Source organism: Rhododendron vialii, chromosome 13a, assembly GCF_030253575.1.
Source record: "Rhododendron vialii isolate Sample 1 chromosome 13a, ASM3025357v1".
Lineage (NCBI taxonomy): Eukaryota > Viridiplantae > Streptophyta > Magnoliopsida > Ericales > Ericaceae > Rhododendron > Rhododendron vialii.
The window spans coordinates 11,394,045-11,414,494 of NC_080569.1; the positions used below are offsets into that span (position 1 = coordinate 11,394,045).

At 38.2% G+C, this 20,450-nt stretch overlaps 3 protein-coding genes across 6 annotated transcripts; 2 read left to right on the plus strand and 1 right to left on the minus strand.

Moving 5' to 3' along the window:
- LOC131314955 (alpha-L-fucosidase 1) lies at positions 1 to 4,602 on the plus strand. Its single transcript, XM_058343957.1, has 3 exons — positions 1 to 749; positions 2,060 to 2,296; positions 3,622 to 4,602. The coding sequence occupies exons 1-3, from the start codon at positions 1 to 3 to the stop codon at positions 4,382 to 4,384; spliced, it is 1,749 nt and encodes a 582-aa protein (XP_058199940.1). The 3' UTR covers positions 4,385 to 4,602.
- A 4,281-nt stretch (positions 4,603 to 8,883) lies between these two features.
- LOC131314956 (uncharacterized) lies at positions 8,884 to 13,381 on the minus strand. 4 transcript variants are annotated; one of them, XM_058343958.1, is made up of 10 exons: positions 13,195 to 13,381; positions 12,666 to 12,729; positions 12,091 to 12,157; positions 11,832 to 11,897; positions 11,121 to 11,214; positions 10,891 to 11,007; positions 10,532 to 10,632; positions 10,084 to 10,158; positions 9,900 to 9,992; positions 8,884 to 9,414 (listed from the first exon to the last, which is right to left on the minus strand). In XM_058343958.1, the coding sequence occupies exons 2-10, from the start codon at positions 12,677 to 12,679 to the stop codon at positions 9,103 to 9,105; spliced, it is 939 nt and encodes a 312-aa protein (XP_058199941.1). In that variant the 5' UTR covers positions 12,680 to 12,729; positions 13,195 to 13,381; the 3' UTR covers positions 8,884 to 9,102. The 4 variants fall into 4 exon arrangements, with proteins under 4 accessions (XP_058199941.1, XP_058199943.1, XP_058199944.1 ...); XM_058343960.1 differs by having other exon boundaries at positions 12,666 to 12,728; positions 13,164 to 13,381; XM_058343961.1 differs by having other exon boundaries at positions 13,260 to 13,277.
- A 4,850-nt stretch (positions 13,382 to 18,231) lies between these two features.
- On the plus strand, positions 18,232 to 20,386 carry LOC131314960 (uncharacterized). Its single transcript, XM_058343967.1, has 3 exons — positions 18,232 to 18,620; positions 19,152 to 19,272; positions 20,024 to 20,386. The coding sequence occupies exons 1-3, from the start codon at positions 18,393 to 18,395 to the stop codon at positions 20,179 to 20,181; spliced, it is 507 nt and encodes a 168-aa protein (XP_058199950.1). The 5' UTR covers positions 18,232 to 18,392; the 3' UTR covers positions 20,182 to 20,386.
- Positions 20,387 to 20,450: the final 64 nt, after the last annotated feature.

Below are 20,450 nucleotides of genomic sequence, written 5' to 3' on the forward strand. Positions count from 1 at the left end.
ATGACGACACAAGACCGTTCACTGTTGGTCAAATTTACTGAGATCCAAAGCATCAACACCTCTGGCTATGAAGAACAAGAACACCCCTCCCCCCCTCTCTCTCTCCCTCTCTCTCAATCACTCTTGCGTCCACGGGAGAGACCAGAGTATCATAAACCCACCATGATCACCGTCACCTCCACAATTCCAAATCACAAACCCACCTCCAAACTCACCTACCCTATTCCCCTCCACACCTCCTTCCTCCTCCTCCTCCTCCTCTTCTCTCTCCCACCTTCTCTCTCCAAAACCCCACCCCCACTCCCACTCCTCCCCATCCCCAGCTCCCACCAACTCCAATGGCAACTCTCCGACACCGCCCTCTTCCTCCACTTCGGCCCCAACACCTTCACCGACTCCGAGTGGGGCTCCGGCCGCGCCCCGCCGTCCGTCTTCAACCCCTCCGCCCTAAACGCCGCCCAATGGGTCAAAATCGCCAAAGACAACGGCTTTTCCCGCGTGATTCTAACCGCGAAACACCACGACGGGTTCTGCCTGTGGCCCTCGGATTACACGAACTACTCTGTCAAGTCTAGCCCTTGGAGAAACGGGGGCGGGGACGTTGTGGGGGAATTGGCTGCGGCTGCTGAAAGGGAAGGGGTTCAGTTGGGGATTTATCTGTCGCCGTGGGATCGGCACGAGTCGACGTATGGGAAGACGCTTGAGTACAATGAGTATTATTTGGGGCAGATGAGCGAGTTGCTCACGAGGTATAAAGATGTTGATTTTGGGTTTGTTGTGGTGTTGTTTGGTGTATGTGAAATGGGTATGTTTTGTTTCTGTTGTGGTGTTGTTTGGTGTATGTGAAATGGGTATGATTTGTTTGTTCAGTTCTGATTTGTCTATTGTGGGTTGTTTGAATTTTGTGAGCAATTTGTAGCATTTTTTCTGTGGATGACTTCGAGGTTTTTGGGTATTTAACTTCTTTATGCAAATTGGGTTTGAAATGTTTATGAGTAAGTTTTGAAGCTCGGGTTAGTTTGTTGAGTACTGGTTTGTGTAGTTTATGATTGATAAGCTATTTTCTCAATGGGTTTTTCGATCATGTGAGAAAGTGTGGAAATTTCTTGAGGTGTTTATAAAGTTACGGGTTTTGGTTAACTTGTGTTGATTCAAGCTGATTGATTGTGTTTTCAAAAGAAAAAGCTCTTCCTTCCATGGCTAACATGAATTGTCTCATTTGGACCTCTGGATAATTTTTGAACCTATGTTACTTGGAACGCGGATCGTTCCGCGTACCGGAACGGGAACGGGAATGCAATACGCCACATGCTTAATTTGTGGTACGGTAGGGGTAGGCTTCTATAGATAACAAAACTAGAACTTACTCTTCCAAGCGATAAACGTCAAGTGAAACTAAATATTGGTTGTCAAATTATTCATACAAAACACATTTCTAGCAACTTAATGGCTGGAATTTTTACAATTTATCCCACCGAAATTCCATTCTCTCTCTATTTTGACCATACTAAGTTGACATTTTGGGGAAAACTAAGGGGATCGCTAGATTTACTGTTTTGGAACGGTAATGCACCATGTTTCGGAACATTTGTACCAAAACGTAATTCGCTAGGGTAGTAGCGTTTTCTGGTAACAACTTTTTACAAATGGGATAGACACAAAAGCTTCTATTAAAAACATCTGAAACCTAAGAGCATAATTTGAACATCTTAACCTAAGAGAAAAATGTTCATGAAGTCGTCAAGTCACTTGAATTGTGGTATAATTGCAGCTATGCCCACAATTCTCAGCATTGGTCTTGGTGGATTCATATCTGGCAATGCCATATAAATGGTACAATGGAATGGACCATTGAGTTTTCTTGAGATAGTCGTATGCATCCTAACCAATTTTCATTCCTTGATGGTAGTCAGATAGGTCATTTCATTCATAGCTCTTCCTTCATGGTTACTAGAATTGCCTTGCTTCTTTTCATGCATAAATTTCCTTAGGAACAAAAGTAGTGAATTGAGGTAAGTTGTTTTTTAAGGTTTATTTCTGTGTTTGGAAACCGGAACAGATATGGCGTGATAAGAGAGGTATGGTTGGATGGTGCGAAAGGGGAGGGAGAGAAGGACATGGAATATTTCTTTGATGATTGGTTTAGTTTCATTCATCAACTCCAGCCACAGGCTGTCATTTTCTCTGATGCTGGTCCAGATGTCAGGTGGGTTGGAGATGAGTCCGGTACAGCCGCAACCACTTGCTGGTCCGTTTTCAACACGAGTGCTGCTAAAATTGGCGACACCGATACCAAGTGAGTCTTCTTTTTTATTTTTAGGACAAAAGATGATGTGTATATTCAGTTCTAGTACTCAGAAAGCTTAGTTTGATGGATAAGTAACTAAACTTTTGTCTCCTACCCAAAAGATACAAATTCTGTTTCTTGTAGTCCTGTGTACGCATCATTGCTGCCTAAACTTCCATCCCTTTCGGAAAATTATGCCAAGTATAGCACCCCTTTTCAGGCTACAACACCATTATCCTGGTTTTGCGCATTTCCGTTCCCTTAGTGTAGTTTGGATTTCAAACTCCAAGTCAACCAATCACTTGATCAATTATGTTAACAATACATCAGCTTATGTATTATGTATCCTCATTCTTTTTATTGGTAGGTAAAATAATCTATTGAGAAGAAACAAGATATGTATAAACAAAAGGGGTAAGCCCTAAACCACCCAAACAAGAAGCCTTACATCCACAACAAGTGCAATTACCTGAGTAGCTACATCAAAAGAGCTGATTCTAGCTCTAACATCTTCTGCAATCAGCTTGAGTATGATTTTCACATCATATTTCTTGCAATCACCACCATGATTAATGATCTCAGCAATGCTTTTAGAGGCTTTCCCAGATTTCGTACCTTCTTTCTTCAAAAGTCTTGTACATAAGGGCCTATAGTATTCCAGTTATCAATCCAAGTTTCATCACAGTCATCCATTTTGTATGTAGTCAGAGGTTGCCCAACCAATCTTAGCTTCAGTAGTTTTCTAATAGTCCAATAGCACTCTGCTGGAAAATTTAGGGAATCTGCTGGAACATTCATTTCCCTAAATTCCGGTTTTATCATGCATGTATGCACCCATTTAGAGCTTAAAGGTTCTTAACAGAGTGAATTTGTTCCACGCCTCCCTTTGTAATTTGTGGTGTATTTTGGAGGGAAATAATTTGTAGGGGGGAAAGAATGCTCCATTGCCGTGCTGAAAGGAAGGACATTTCTTCCTCCCACCACCACCACCTATCTTTTTTGGCTTAAAAGACGAAGGATTTCCTCTTTTCTTTGGCCTCTTCTGGGTGTTTGGGGTAATTAAATATCCATGTAGATATCCAAGGGATTGGTATACTTATGTTTCATGTGGGACTCTGAAAAACCACTTATGTTCAACAAAAACTAATGTTTCTCCACATTGAACACCAATGTTCCATACTTCCATCTGTTTCCCGAAATAATTAAGAAAATTGAAGAACAAAGTGTTTCGAACCCAAATCCTTATTATCCATCTTTTCCTCTCTGATTATTCATTCTGGGTACTCGACAGTGGAACTAGGCCCTCACATTGCCACCATTTATATATACCACAGGTACTCACAAGGAGGAGATCCATTTGGCCACGACTGGGTCCCTGCTGAGTGTGATGTCTCCATCAGACCCGGTTGGTTTTGGCACGCATCAGAAGTTCCGAAATCAGCGGTAACTCTCCTTGACATGTACTACAAATCAGTTGGCAGAAACTGCCTCTTCTTACTAAACGTACCACCTAATTCTTCTGGTCTCATATCCGATGAAGATGTAAAAGTACTTCAAGAATTCAACAAACTTCGGACATCCATCTTTTCCAATAACTTAGCCAAGAATTCCTCCATTTCAGCAAGCAGTACAAGGCAAGGGATAATTGATTCTTGGTTCGACTCCATGAATGTTCTTGAAGAAGGAATCTACTCTTACTGGGCTCCAGAGGAAAATCGAACAGGTTGGATTTTGTATTTGGATTTTCAGGAGTCAGTCACTTTCAATGTTTTGCAAGTTCAAGAGCCCATTCAAATGGGACAAAGGGTTTTCTGGTTTCACCTTGATGCTTTGAATGAGAGAGGAATATGGAAGAAAGTGATTAACGGCACAACGGTGGGGTACAGGAGACTGTTGCGATTTCCGACAGTGGTTTCTGACCGATTGAGGTTTGTTATTGATGGGTCTCGAGCGGACCCACTTATTTCTTATTTGGGAATTCATTTGGATTCAGTCTCCGGTTTGAATTTATCTGGGAATAGCACTGCGTCATACTTCAATGGAAGTCAAGTTCTACGGCAAATTACGACCAACCATTCTCGAATTGGTTCAATGTAGTTAGTTCTTCAAAATAAACCTACATTTTTTTGTTTTTATAAAAAATTTAATCAACCTACGTTTAAAAGCATGGTCTTTGGACTAGCTTCCTCCCCATTTTTTGGGAGCATGTTGTATGTAATCGTTAATTCTCTTATTTTCATGACTTAAACACCTTTCCGGTCCTCCGGATTCATTATTCATGAACTCCTTTTCAAGGAACAGTAGGTTTTCTGTAATTGTCGATAGCCTTATGGATGCTAACTTGTGTTCTGGCTCTTGTTGGTTTCCTTGAACCAATTCCCTGCACACGTGTCTCTAGTTCATTCTTCAGCAGGAGTGAATACACGGGAAAAGTCTTCAAACGCTATCCGTATGATGCCATGTGAAGGACAAGTTAAACTATGAAAATTCAGTCATAGCATTATCAGCATATTCTGCGAGGGGACAAGCATTTTTTATTTTATGTTTTGATAAAAAAGCAAACAGCTAGATAGCAGAGGTCTCTAATATTGTTCCTTGATGTTAGTAATTGCAATCGGATAAAACATAAACAGAGAAATGTGTGAGTGTCTCCACACAAAATGGAAGTCCTGAGATACCAAAGTGGATGTACGAATTTTCATACCTAAAGGAGCCGAACGCCAAATTTTCATACCTTTAAAGGAGCTGGACTTGACACTCATACCTTCTGGGGTAAAAACAATTTTGTATTCAATTGGCATTTAGTTTTCTTTGATTTATGTGTTTCCCGTTTTCGACTTCTGCGATTGAGAAAGGTAGCAGGGTTGCATGTACAGAGGCAGCAACAGTGTTTGCCATTGTGCTTTGGCATTTTTGGTGCTGCGATTTTGGCGTTGGTTTGGCGAGAGGTTGCGATTGAGGTATGGTTTTTCGGAGATGTGTTTGGGATCCACGACTGAGGGGTTTTTGGGATTGAACAGGGACAGCGAAGCCGATTCAGTTGGTTTACAGTGCCACGAAATTGTGTACCATTTGTTATGTACTCATCGATAACCAATTGCCCTCCTTGGGCATAAGCCCATCAGGCGGCTGCTTAGGACCCTTGAATTTTGGCCCAAAATCAAGACCCGTAGTTGAGATAATATTAAAGTAACGTTTCCAAATCAGTTGAACCCTTTGGCCCAGCGTTAAGGGTTAGTAGTATTAATTTGTTTCGCTCACGCCTCACAGTACCCTGGCGAGCGGGCCGGCCGGAAGCACATACATATACGTAAGAACAAACAACAAATCACAGTACAATGTGCAACTCTTGTACTACAATAGGGTTGAGGTGTGTTGGGTTGTTGGTGTCGTGGTGGTTGAGCTGGTGGGGGGAAACGAGGGATGGAAGGAAGGAAGGGAAACAATGCTTAAGTAATAGCTATGGAGGTCAATTTCGGAATATTTTGCCACTTTTGAAAGAATATAACTCAAAATTTTAACGGTTTTAAACGGAACCCTAACGGAAGGGGTCTACGGACCAAAAAAAACTATAATGAGGGGATCTCTCCGTAGGCAAAATTCTAAGAGGGAATGAGCGAGACAAAAAGGTAAATTTCAAAGGATGTCTAGATATTTAACCCTTTATTTTGTTATTAGGTGTGACTTGACTTTCGATGGAGCGGTTGGATTCTAAATTAGTTGGGTGGTACTGTATAGTAATAAAGGGTATTCGATCGCGATCTGTTGCAATAGTAATAAAGGGTATTCGATCGCGATCTGTTGCAATCAAATTATGTAGGAGCATGCATGATTTTATGTACGAGCAATTTGCTCACACCTATGCTATGGAAGGACACTCGAAGCCTTATTAAATTAAATTCCAAATAAAGGCACTGGCATACATGTTTGTTAGAACTGTGACTTATATGTTAAGTATGAAGAGTTACTAAGGAGTTCTAGAAAGAAAACCAGATGCCGGAGCAGAACGGAACGAGTGGAGCGAAGCGCAACGAGTGGAGCGTAGAGGGGGCCCAGCTGTATGGTACAGTATCGTACAAGGGTATTTTTGGGATATAGGCCAAATCCGGTTAGAGTTAGAATAGAGTATACCCTATTCTATACTCTATGTTGTAAACCCTATTTTATACTGTGATAATAAAATAACATCAGCCGCTCTCGCTCCTGTGGACGTACCCGATTTTGGAAAACCACGTATATCTCTGTGTTGATTTTTTACTGTTTTATACTCGTAAATCGTGTGCGTGTGTGATGATCCTAACAACTCATCGTTCTAGATTTTCATGGCACAATGAGTGTCTTGAGACTATTAACCATTTGGCTTACGTTCCATCTTTGCGGAGAATAAAAAAATCTACTCAAGAATTGATTCCAAGCCTTTTGTTATGTTTTCTTTGTAGCGGCGGAGCCACTTGAGGACGAGCGGGGGCACGCGTCCCTAATGAATACTCTTTTCTTTTTTTCTTTTTTTTCAGATTTTGTATTTTTTTCTGTAATTGGCTTCTTAAATTGTTCTTTGTTTAATCACTTTAATACATTTTGTATATATTTCATTCTCAACTTTTTGTTTCCAATATTACAACAATTCCATTACACTTGGGAAGTGAGATTTTTAATGAATAAAAAGAGAGTCAGCATTCATCATTTGAAACTCCTCCATACATAATGTCCAAATTTGTAAGTGGCTAAACCACGGGTTATATGCATTATACTTCATTAATTATTCACAGTTTTAAAAGTAATCTTGTCATTGTCGATAGAACTCTCAACACGTGACAAAATAGAGGTCTAAGCATAAAATTTGAAAAGAAAAGCAAATTTTTCTGATTGGATCAAGATTGCTGAATATTAACATTTTAATTATTGTGTATCTAACTATTATTAGACTTGGTACATTGAGACAATTCAGACAATTGATTTGTTTTGATAGTTTATGAAATTACTACCTTCCTTAGTAAATGTGTTAGGTTTTTTTTAAAAATTATTTTTATCATAAGCATTCTTTTATTATTTTGGTGTTGGAGTATGATTTTTTGTTCTGGTGAAGTGTGTTTAAAAAGTGCTCCACTATCGTTAATTCTTGACTACGCCACAGTTTGTAGTTTTTGTGGTTTAAGTTAATGATATATGTCCTTCTCTGTGGGTCGTCGTGTATATGTATGTGGTTTGATATAGCATGTGAGCTTAGTATTGAATTGTGTGTTGATTGCTCGAAGCGTGCCTTCAGATACGGACATGCGTTAATATTTTAATAGAGGATAGGTAAAATAGATAGTGTTGTTATATATGCATTGATCACTAACAGGTCATCATTGGGCCTAGGGGTGTGCAAAAAATCTGCAACCCAACCCGAAGGGTCTCATGTGGGGTCGAACATGTGGTTCGGACATGTGCGGGTTCATTTTTTTTGTTAAAAATCAATTTTCGATTCGGGTTGGTGCATTCCTTACCCGTAGCGGTCGGACCTGACCTGACTAACCCAAAGGGTACACGACGTAAAGAATTGGGCTCACTGACGGTTCTTACCACCTGTTCGGTTCGATTTTGGGGCCAAACCTGACCTGTGCACACCCCTAAATTGGACCCATAGGCCTACAACCTGCCCGAAGCCCTCTCAACCCGAGCCCGTTGTGGATGAGCTAGCCCAACCCGAATTGTTCATGCGCTGGGCTTGGGCCAAAGAATTATAACTCGGTCCGCCCGCCCACGAGTCCACCCGTTAGCCCGACTCACCCGGTAGCCCGAATAAGCTCATGTATTTGCAATTTGTAGTTTTGTTATGTCAGTGACTCTTTTAACAATTTATGCATATATAATTTAAAAAGTTAAAATATTATTTCTTTTCATGTTTCAATTAAAGTATTTTGTTTATTTCACCTCTCCTTTTTTCATGTTTCAAATATTATTGTTTTATTTTGTTACTACACACAAGATAAGAAACAAGAGATCGATGAAAAAAAAGGAACAAGAATTCCACTGTTCCAAGTTTTCTATACTTCGTAAAAAAAAAAAAAAAACAGTCATTATCATTGGGTAGTCTATTATCCTTCATCTTTTCGTCACGTATCACATTACATCAACAAAACAAATGCTCACGTGTAATTTAACATTTGTTCAAAATTATATGAATATTCTTAAAAGATAGTACTAGTATGGTTAGGAATATTTTGTGTGTGAAAATGAATAATAATTTCGTATTTTTGTGAAATGAAAGAAAGAATAGGTATAAACAACCCTAGCCAAACACAAGCGATGGAATAGTTAGAAGTTGTATCATATTCAAATTCTCCATGGAACGGCAGGTTTGTGCAACTGTAAATTGCCCTTTGGCTACTATGGCTCTGGTGAGTGTCCTTTAACCAAGTCCCTGCCTATGAGTCTCTAGATCATTCTTCGGCAGGAGAGAATACATGGGAAAAGTTCTATACTATCCCTATGACGCATGTAAAGGGACTATGAAATTCAGCCACAGCATTATTAGCATCTTCTGTGAGGGGACAAGCATTTTTTATTTTATTTTTTTGGTTGGGATAAAAAGCAAACATCTAGATAGGGGAGGTCTCTAATAATGTTCCTCGATCTTAGTACTTGCAGTTGAAAAAAACATAAACAGAGAGATTGTGTGTCTCCACACAAAATGGGAGTCCTGAGATACCAAAGATTTTGGATAGACAGACTCCGAAGTCGTAGAATCCTATTCATAAAGTAGTAGCATACCCATATGGGAAAGATGACAGAGCCAGCAATAAGCGAAAAATATCCAAAACCTGAAATAACTAAGTTATCCTGACATCTTGAAGAAGCCTTGCGGCCATAGAGCCAAACCTCCTTGCTTCCCATTCACTAAGCTTGTGAGTACTTGGGGCTACCACACCATCTTCCTTGGCTTTGTTGTCACCAAAATCATCCAATTCATCCGGGTCATTATTTTTATCAGCATCGTCATTCTCTTCTTGCATAGTGCCCGTGGTTCCGATCTCATCAATTTGCTGATCCAGTCCATTGCTCATGGTTTCTGCACTTCCTTCTGAAGGCTTCAAGCCCATGATGAAAAGTTGGATGCTTGGATGCTGGTACTTGCTGTCCATCTACACAATAATATTCAAAATCAGATTCTGGATGAGTTGCTAAGCATGTCAATTTTAGAGACGTTCTAGTAATGTACCCATAGATAATGCACGTTTTTCTAAGCATCTATCATGCAGGGGTGTGGTGCATCTACAATCATACACGGCCTACCACCCACTCTTTGTTTGGATATTGGATTGAAAAGGAAAGGAACATGAGAAAAACTCTGGGTTTTTTTTCAACTCCACACATGCATGGTCAAAGCAGAGGATGAAAACCAGGTATTACTTGTTCACCGTAAAGATTTGCTTTGCACTCCTATAGTTTGCTGGCAAACAATAGGGATTTTCCGTTGACAGTTACAAAAGCCAAAGCGAGAGAACTAAGGTTTGGACTTGCTTTGGAAGCCAAGACTGCACTGGTGTGAGCAATGGAGCCTTCAGTTCTCAACTTCTCATGTATGCTACGTTAATAGAGGTCTTTAGTTCTTAAGTAAAAGTTATACCTTTGCCTTTGGAACATTTTTCACTTGGAAGTTTCTCTTCCACAGGTGAAGCATTTGTTCATGGACATTTGTAGAACGCATCTCGTACCCCAACTGCATGAAAATTTGACTAAACAGATCAGTTCATCCAATAAATGGTTTTGAAAGAGAATGGAGACAAATTGATATTCGGAAGGCATGTTACCAGGATAGTGGTTTTTGGTCCTGATAATGCAAGCATCGTCTGCAAAAGTGGTTCCAAGAGATGCTCTGCATAAACCTGGTATAGACTTGGAAATTCTTTGGCTTAGTTGAAATATTATTAAACAGAGTTATATACCAAACATCTTGCTTCATCTATGCGGCATTAAGAAATTACTGTTGAAGATAACATTTGGCACCTGGACAGGACAAAGCAAGTTCAAACATTTTGAAAGTGAATCTATTAACTAAGTTGCTAACAGTGATGCAACAGGGGATCAAAACAGTCAGCAAATAATAATGAAAGAGGATTGCATTGGCACAAACATTCTATAAAGGTGTTTTATTTTGACTACTACATACACAGGATTGATGTTGGCTGATATAATAATGCCTACATTAAGAGAGTAACTTGCTTTCTGCATTAATGGGTCCTGTTCCATGGAACTTACAACATCGGTGCCGATGATATAGTCAAATGGTGGACCAACAGCCTTTATGTGATCAACATTACCCCAGTTCAGCTCTGCAACCTCGATGGAGCCAAAGGGATCTACAAAAAAAAAAAAAAAAATCCATGTAAGAGAATGGTACTTTCGTCTCCCCCCTAAGTAGTAACCAAGCTGCAATATTCCCAAACCCGTAAACTTCTTTTTGGTGATATCACTAGAACTCCAATTGTGTTCGATGATCAAAAGTGCGCGTGTAAAAGTAATTTATATTAAATCCATTGCTATAATTGAAGTATTAAAGTGGAGACAGCGATTAAGGAAACAAAGTAAAAACTATTTTCCAGAAACTTATAAGACACCTGAACCAGGATCCGCTTGCATGATTCTTGATGCATTACGCTCAACATTTCTCATTAGCAAAGGCAAAACCTCAGTTTGGTCTGTTGAAACTACATCACAGCCCAGCAACGCCATGCCTGAAAAGACACAACTAACACTATCAGTTGCCGGAAGGACAAATGACAATAAGCAAGAGCCCTCTCTAGAAAACAATTATGTCATTAATCCCACAATGCCAGAAGAGACTGACCTAAACCAGCCACTCCACATCCTGCTCCAAGTTCAATAGCACGTTTTCCTTTCAGTTTAGAAGGGGAAAATCTTCCCTTTCTGCAATTCTTTTCCTGAGAACCAAAGACATTAAGAGAAACAGTGAACGAATGAACGTCAAGAAGTACATGCGCTACCCCTCTCAAGCAGCATAATCCTTCAGAGGAATTGGCTAGAAGAGCAGGCAATAGTTTCATTATTTGAACTTCAATGTCTACTTGGTAATAAAGTACAGCCCCTTGTTCGACCCGAATACCGATTATGGAGGAGAATATACAAAATAAAGCTGCACTGCTCTTTAACAGATTTAAGCTTTGACTAATAAATTGTTGGTCGACGCTCAACAGTGCTACAACGAGTTCAAGAAATGCAAAATGCAAGGTCTTTACATGACATTAAGTTCTATCTCAATCAGAATATAACAAATTGTGAGTTGCCATCCTAGAGATGACTACTGTCTTCCTCTAGCCCTTCCCCGTTCGCTCTCCTTCACCCAGAAAGAATAGACACAGAGCATGAAAGAAATAAAACAAATTGCAAAGAAGAGAGTACTGAATGTTCAATCAGAAACTACTTCTAAAGATATATATAGCTGTGGATTAAAAAAAGAAGCTACTTCCTGTATAACAAGGAAATTCCAACAGATTACTAAATTCTGATGCCAAAGACTGATTGAGGGATGACAAAATACCAGAAATTTGGCAAACACCATTGATGCATCCCAAACTGTGGTCCCCAAGTGCTTAGAATTGGGATCCTAAACAATTGCAACAGAATTCCATTTGTTAAGATATAGGTAAGAGAATAGGTACCGTAATGGTTACATTGGATTCTCTGTATCATGCAATGGAGAAAAATGACCGAAAACCATATTACAAAATACCATGTCATAAGTCTACCTCAAAAAAGGGGAAAGCACAGAATGTAGAGAAACACCATACAAAAAGTACCTGAGAAAACTGTAGTTGATGTCCTAAAAGTTCAAACAAAATGGCCGAAGTGTCGGGAGAATTTAACCTGGAAATTGAAATTTTGGACACTGTAAGAAACAAATTTCTCCAATCTTAAAGTAGTGAAAATTTTACTCTACAACTCCCTATATTGAATACCGCAGTTTGAGATGACAAGAAAACTATGAAAACAATTGCAAACTTTTCATAATCAGCTTATAGAAGTTGGATTTTTCCGTGTAATTACCCTTAGAATTTAGTAACTAAGGCACTCGTACTGATACAACAAACTGATGAAAATGCCTTAACACTACAACTGAAAGAAACCGAACAAAAGCTGTTCTGTAGAAACGAGAAGTGGGGATTAAAGTGGGATTAGGTCTTCGAACATTTTATCAACTCCAGGGGGTTTTGTCATTGTTGTGCTGGTGCCACCCTACATGGGGTAAAAAGGTCGGGGCTAATACGGGCACAATCAATCAAACTAACCAGCTCTAGGATGTTAGACGATTATACAAGCGATCACGATCATAATCATGAAAGAGCGTCCCTACTTCAAGAGAAGAGGAGCATACCTTTCAGGCTCCATAGACTGCTACAATGAGGGGAAGTAAAGCTTTTCCACCAATTCTCCCACTACAAAATTAAACAAAAGAGCAGAGTTATTACCCTAAACAGTGAAATAAAAAGGAACTTGAATGCATCCAGACAAAACCCACAAAAAACTAAGCTTCTTGTTCCAATTCCAATGATCAGAAATAAGACAACACACGATACAGGAACAGGGTATAAAAGAAAATACGTTAAAATGTGCAATCAAAATGAATTTTAAGCTTATCATCTCTGTCAACAATGCAACATGCACGACGAATTCGGAAGTGAAACTGCAATTCAGTTTGAAGAAAAATAGTACACAGTGATAAAAGAAATTAAGAGCTTGACGGCGAAATCTTAAATATTGCCACGAAGAGAGAGAGAGAGAGAGAGAGTAAACAAATGACATAGCTTTGGCTTGTTTCAATATCTTGGGGAATGGACAATTCGAACACCGAAGTGATAGAAGATGAAACTTAAAGATTTCGAAGCTTTTGAGTCAAACCTTACCGATTATTGCAGAAGCCCCAAAACAAAATTAAACTATCGAATCGTATGAATCACACCCAAGTCACTTAAACGGAGGAGATGCAGTGGCTTATTTGTGATTTAGCCACACACAAACGGAAACTTTCTCGCAGTACAAGATGAGCACCCCCGCCAGGAGAGGGTTTGTTCTCTGAGTCTATACACTCGTATATAAGAGAAAACCTTATTTACGGAGACTTGCTTACGTCACTCAATCGTGACCGTTCAAAAATATTTTAAACGGTCCGAATGTTAATAAAAAAATTTCAGAGAAGAATTCAACTTTTTCCGGAAAACATTCATTAAAATCCAGACCGTTCAGAATACTTTTGGACGGTTGCGATTGGTTGGTGCTACAAACAAACTGTTTACAGCACCTCCGTGAATAAGTATTTCTCCGTATATAAAGAGATATATATTTACGGGGCCACGATGTAGCGGTTCTTTACAGAGATACGCAACGGTCCGGATTAAAAATAATCTTTAACGGTAATAGTAATAAATTGTTTATAATCTGGATCGTTCAAAATACTATTTGACGGCCAAGATTGAGCTCCGTAAGCACTTTTTTACAGCTGCTTTGTAAACAAAATTTTCTCCTATATAAAACCTATTTTTAGGGAACTCAATAAAAAAGTAGAAAAAAAGGAAAAAGAAAAAAAAAAGTATTTGGAATTCAAAAAGGCTTCAAAGTTTTAAAAGAAGGATCATATTTTTTTCATAAAAAATCTAACAAAAAACAATAAAAAGGACTATAAAAAAGATTATGAAATTCATTCTAGTTTTATTATAAAAAAAAACTCTTACTTGTATTATTTAGAGATAGATTTATTAGATTCACTATTTAGAGATAGTGATATAGATAGATTTATCGTTTAGAGATTAATTGATAAAATATATAAATTATGTGAAACTAAAAACAAAAACGATTGTATAAACCTCCATGAGATAATTCTTTTAAATCAGTGTTGTCCTAGTTCCATGCATGAAACAAAATAATTTTTTTTTAATGGTGAAAAACACAAAAAATAGACTTCGACAATATTTTCGTCGTTCCGTACATCGTGGGCTAGAAATGTGCCCGTTTAGTATATGGGATAACAAAAAATGCATCAAAGTGAACATTTTTTTGTCATCCCGGTCGAATGGACACAATGCTACCGTCGATGTCTGAGACCACGAAGAAAATGTCAAAATTAGTTTTTGTGTTGTCCACCATTAGAAAAAGATTTTTGCGTTGTCCTATGCATCATACAGCTAGAGATGCTCTCCAACAACTCGTGGTTGATTCGTTAAGGCTCTAATCGAGTCGAGTTAGAGTTTGAGTTTTAAGCTTATTTAGGCCTCATTCTTCTAAATCTATTAGAAAATAAGTTTGTTTGTCCTTATTTGAATTTTTTTTGTATTTGGTAGTTTTGCGCCAAATAAAGTCAAACTTTATTTTCTAAACTTTATTAGAAAATAAAATTTGCTAAAAAGTGGTTATTTCCCAAAATATTTGGGTAAAAGTAAAAAAAAAATTACTTTTCTGATTTATCTCGTCGAGACGAATCAATAATTCACAAAAGTTTGACTCGAAACTAACAAATACAAAAAAAAAAAAAAGAGAACAAAAACAACTTATTTTTAGGCAATTAATAATGCCAAAACCAATATTATTCCTGCCAAAATAAAAAGTGTTTATGCCAAAATATTAATGATAGCTCCTCGTAGAATTACTTACTTGCTCTCTCCTGCATCACTGACTTTTTAAACCTCATCTTTTTAAAATTATGATAATAGTTTTTACTTTTTACGTTCTTCTTGTATAGATGAACCAATAATCTATAAAAAAAAAAATTGACTCAAAACTAACAAATTTAAAAAAAATTTAATAGAGATAAAAAATAATATGGCTTATTTTTAGTCCAAACCAACCCTTGAATCCACGCGTACTTTTTTTTTTTTTTGAGAAACAATCCACATGTACTTGATTGATTAAAATAGACCAAGATCCGAATAGCAAGCCGTCCTCCGAGCATTCGCATCAGCCTCAGCTGATTTTGGACCAAATTAATCCTCAAAAACCACTTTTCTACTTTAGCTATTCAGTTTTTCACAATTACACAGCACCAGACTCTTTACTCTCACTCTCTACCATATTTTTTAATATTAAGACTAGTGTGTACAGTGCAATGAAAATATTAAAAATAACTGTGAACATTAAAATAAGCATGACCAGTATAATAAAAACTATTAAAATACTAAGTAGCAAATGAACAGTTGCTCCGGACTTTCCACGAGGCACTGTAGCATTTGTAGAAATTTGGTTAAAGTAAAGAGCTACAAGCGACGCTGATGAAGGAATATTTTTAGGGTTTGGCTTGTTACTTTACCTTAGAGGAGGGAGTAGAGAGAGAGAGAGGTGTGGATGCCCTCAGGCGGCGTTGAAGCTTCGACATTTATCATCAGAGCAATTGAAAACATCAAAACAATAGCAATTGAAAACCTCAAAACAATGATAAAATACTCCGAAGAGCTTTAGGCTTTGTTCGTTTCTCTTTTTTTGTTTTATAATAATTATTCTATTTCTCTCATCAATTATTACTTTTATTTTTTTGGCTTAAATACCTTTATGGTTCTTATAAAATAGTAACCGTTTCAATTTCGTCATTGTAAAATTTTTTGTTTCAATTTTACCCTTACACTTTGTGACGAAAGTCAATGTTACCCTTTCCGTCCAAAATGGATGGAAATCTCATAAGTGGCTAACGGTTGGCTGAGGTGGAGTACAAAGGGCTCTCATATTTTCTCACTCTATACACCTTTACCAAAGCATACATAAACCACCACCGAAGATGGCATCTACTCCGGCCATCTTCTCCGACGCCAACGTTAACGTTCTCTACTCTGGCCATCTCCTCTTGTGCGACTTCCTCACAGTAATTTGGTGCATCAATAGCTGGGTGTTTGAATTTTTTGTTTGGGAATACACTCAAAGAACCAATATTAAAAGTCACCCAATTACCTTGCAAGTGTGTCGGTCATCAAACCGGCTTCCACCAGGAGATTAACCATATCATCTGAGTTTCTCAACTTGGTCGCAACCCGGTTAAAATGCCCCGAGTCGGGAACTCGGTTAAAATGCTTCTCTGCCGCTTAATTATGTTCGCTTCAGTGAACAACCCATGGATTTTCTAATTTGATTTGGCTTTGACTCAAACCCACTTGTCATTAGGTTTTAATTAAAAGAACGGTGCTGTCTGCACAGAGTGTGAAATCTGTGCCAGCGCGCACAGACCTTTTTAGACCCGTTTTGGATTCTAAAAAAATGATTGGAGTCGTTTATTTTGTTAAAAATATTTTGTTTATGATCCCTACCAAAAATCAGCTAACTAGAATATAGTAAGAGTGTTTAAGAAACATGCAACTTTGTCTCAAAATTCAAGCCTAAATTCTTGGACAAAATTGAATATTTCGTATATACCCTTACCAATATTCTATTAAGTTGATTTTTAGTAGAAACAATAAACAAAGTATTTTAAACAAAATGAGTAGATCCGATCCTTTTTTTGGGATCCAAAATTGACCTAAAAGAGGTCTATGCGTGCTTGCACAGATTTGAAATCTGTGTGGATATCCTTTTCGATTTGAAAAATACAGAGTAGATGTTTGTATACCAGGTGGCAAAACATGTCACCTCCATGTTGCTTTGGTAAAACAAATATGAGTGCCCAGTTGTACTCAGCCTCAACTTATGAGATTGCCGTCTATTTTGGACAGAAAGGGTAACATTGACTTTCGTCACAAAGTGTAAGGGTAAAATTGAAACAAAAAATTTTATGAGGACGAAATTAAAATGGTGACCATTTTGTAAGGACCATATAAATATTTAAGCCTATTTCTTTCTCTATCTCACTATACTCATTATCCTTCTCTCCAATCATTGCCTTATTTATCTCTCCACCCACTACCAAAATTAAAATATTCAAAACTAGCAAACGAATAAAGCCTTAATGGGTTTTGCTAAAAAAGATGATGTTGTAAAGTCCGTGGGCGCTGCTATTTGCAACCCTCTATTTTCTCTTATAGCCCGTTAAAAATTTTCAATTATACTCGACAGTTAGTTACCGAAATTAAGATATATTTTCAGCATCCAATTACCGAAATATAATATTTTTTTCAACAGCTATTTACCAAAAATGTATATTCGGCAGTTGTTTACCGAAAGTTGAATGTATTTTCGACATGTAGTTACCGAAATATAATCTTATTTTCAATAGCAATTTACCGAAATATTATTTATGATTTTCAACAACCATTTACCGAAATGTAGTGGACTATGGGAGAAAATAAAGGACTGCGAATAGCAGCGCCCAAGTCAGTGATATAGAAAGGGCAAGTAAGTAATTCCATGTGGAGCTAAAATCAATGTTTTGGAAGGAACACTTGTGGTTTTGGCAGCAACAATATTGGTTTTGACATTATCAATTATTTATTTTTAAATAAGTTTAAGAGAACTCATCCTCAGTAAAGAAGTCAAGCTCGAATGCTTACTACGACGTAGGGCTGTTAGCCGAGACTGGAAAATTGATCGAAATCAAAAAATTCGGACTGGATCGAATTTTTCAAACCGGTCGAATAATTTTGATCCCCGGAAAAATATTTTTGATCCGGTTTATGTGTTTCAAAGACCGGTCGAAACCAGACCGGTTATATATATGTATATATTGAACTGTTTTCATGGGTTTTTTTTTTTATGTATTGAGCTCAAAATTGATTTTTTTGTTGAGCCCAAAAAAGGGGGTTGAATTATGGGTCTTTGATTGATATTTTGTTAGTTGAATTGTGGATTTTTGGTGTTGGGCCCAAAATATGACCATGAATGAAAATCGGATAAATCAGATCGAAACCGGTTGAGCCGGTCGAAACCGGACCGCATTATCTCAATCGGTTCCGGTTTCTAAAAATGTCAAACCAAATAATCGGTTTCGACCGAAAAATACGCTAAAACCGGATAGAAAACACCCCTACCTACAAGCTTGGCTCGTGCACCCATCTAGTACCGACCCGAAATTTTAACGGGTCGGGAAAAACATGCCCCATCCGCCGAGCGGGACGGCCATCTTCCTGCAGGGTACTTCCAAGGGGAACTCTGGAAACCCTACAAACCAAAGCAATAAACCCTAGAAGCGATTCATATGGAAGGTGATAAGCCTTTGACGGCGACGCTAATGTGTACTGTAGTGGCCGTCGACCACACCCACCTCTGTTACAGAGTCTGCTCTCTTTGCGAGAAGACTTTGCGCGAAACCGACAAAAACAACACTTCTTCTTCTTCGTCGTCGTCGTCGTCGTCTTCTGCCTGCAAATACTGCAATGCCTTCCACCCTGTTTCCTCCAATCCCAAACGCCTCTTTCGCGTTCTCGTAAGCATTACTACTAGGAATGACTTCATAGCTCCACCGTTTGTTTCCACACAAAACTGGGTTTCTTGCATGCTTGAGTTCTGGGTCAAAATGTTCTTGATGTATATCAATACCATGCTTTTCATGTTAATTATTTTTCTTGATAACTCAGATGTCCGGGCCAGCTTACGCGCGACTCGGTTAATCTCGGGGCTCAATCCCATCGCCTATTTGCGGAGAGCCCAATTAAAGGTATGGACCGGCCCCAAAGGAGTTGATAGCACGTGGGATGGTTCAAACTTGAAATCTTAGAAGGAAGTAAATCCCTATGTCCCAAGCCTTGACCACTAGATGTAAGTATGTAACACCAGAGGTGAATGATAATAATCGGTGCCAAACCTTTATAATAACTTGAAAATGTCTGTCAACGAAGGATTTAGACAAGTTCTGGGGAGGCTATTGACTATAATTTGTGAATGGTAATAATGGGACTATTGTGGATATGAAAGTCTCATTTTTGGGTTTATGGTTGTGTTGTGTTTTTACTGGTAGATGTCTATAGCATCAGACACCAAAGTGTTTGTGGTGGTGATGTTTGATAAAGCTGCGAGGGTTCTCTTTGGTTGCTCTGCTGATGAATTCTTTGACTTTGCCAAGCTTCACCCCTTTTCTGGTACCTTAACCTTTTCCTCATTAACTCCTGATCTTCTTTCTTTGCGTAATTACTTTTCTTGGAATGCAAATCCAAATTGCGTGTCATTGTACGGAGCTTTGGTATGTAACATGAATAAGACTTATCTTGCTCTTCTCATTTACTCTTGATGTTCTTTCTTTGCTTATCAGTTTTTGGGAGAATACAAATCCAATTTGCGTGTCTTCATATGGGGCTTCGCCATGAAACAGAATAAGAAATATTTTGTTCAGTTACACATTCCATTATCATGTTGTATCTTTTACTATGAAAATATAAAATCACTTGCATACATGCAAGTTGCTACCTGCCTGATTGAGAAATTTGAATTCCTTTGCTCCTAATCACTTTCGTAAAAGGTAAAATTTCTTCTTTTCTTCTTTAGTTATTTCCATGCGTTTCTTTCCTTGTTCATGAAGGAAATTTGGTTTTCTCTGAGTTATAAATGTCTCTGTAGTCTCTATAAGACTATAACTCGAATGTTTCCTCCTACATTTTCCTTTACATTGCTGTTTTTCAACACCAATAAGCTTAAGAAGGTAAAATGCCTCGTCTTTTTATTTTTATTTTTGTGTCTATCTCTTCATTCACCCCTAGGATTCAGGTTACAGAATGAGCATAGGAGTTTCATTAAGGCTACATTATCCATGCCTGCCAATGACTTTAACTGTTTCAAATCAGAAAATGGCAGTAATTATGGTTCTGATTGATTGGGGATATTGCTTGTGTTTAGCTGAGACTGCTGCTAAAGCTCTGGAGGGAGAAATGCTGAGAGTGACCCTATCAAAACCAAAGAATGGTAATGCGCAACATCAGCGAGTGGTGTCTGTTGTTCCTTTACGTTCTGGTTTTCGACCTGCCATCGAGAACTTGAGAGAATTGTATGGGTAAGAGTTGGTTCATAACCCCTGTTATTCATCTTGTATGCTTTGTTGAAGTTGGATCAGAATTTTACCAAGGGTTAATACCCCTGCAGTGATAGTTGAGCCTAAAAACTTGTACTCCGTATCATGTCCAAATTTTTGTGTAGAGTGGTGGCAATGTGATTTTCAGATACTTCAATTTGATTGCTTTTAGTACAGTGTCCGTTCAATCTGTTTGGGATGCGTTGAGACAAGATCATCAGTTTTTTGGGTACTTAATCGGCTATCGAAAATGAA

Coding starts and splice junctions, on each gene's coding strand:
- LOC131314955 (XM_058343957.1), top strand. CDS start 1: ATGACGACACAAGACCGTTCACTGTTGGTCAAATTTACTGAGATCCAA. Junction 750..2,059: donor ATGAGCGAGTTGCTCACGAG/GTATAAAGATGT, acceptor AAACCGGAACAG/ATATGGCGTGATAAGAGAGG. Junction 2,297..3,621: donor ATTGGCGACACCGATACCAA/GTGAGTCTTCTT, acceptor TATATACCACAG/GTACTCACAAGGAGGAGATC.
- LOC131314956 (XM_058343958.1), bottom strand. Junction 11,898..12,090: donor ATCAACTACAGTTTTCTCAG/GTACTTTTTGTA, acceptor GCAATTGTTTAG/GATCCCAATTCTAAGCACTT. Junction 11,215..11,831: donor TGGTGTTTGCCAAATTTCTG/GTATTTTGTCAT, acceptor TTTGGTTCTCAG/GAAAAGAATTGCAGAAAGGG.
- LOC131314960 (XM_058343967.1), top strand. CDS start 18,393: ATGGAAGGTGATAAGCCTTTGACGGCGACGCTAATGTGTACTGTAGTG. Junction 18,621..19,151: donor AACGCCTCTTTCGCGTTCTC/GTAAGCATTACT, acceptor TTTTACTGGTAG/ATGTCTATAGCATCAGACAC. Junction 19,273..20,023: donor CAAGCTTCACCCCTTTTCTG/GTACCTTAACCT, acceptor GCTTGTGTTTAG/CTGAGACTGCTGCTAAAGCT.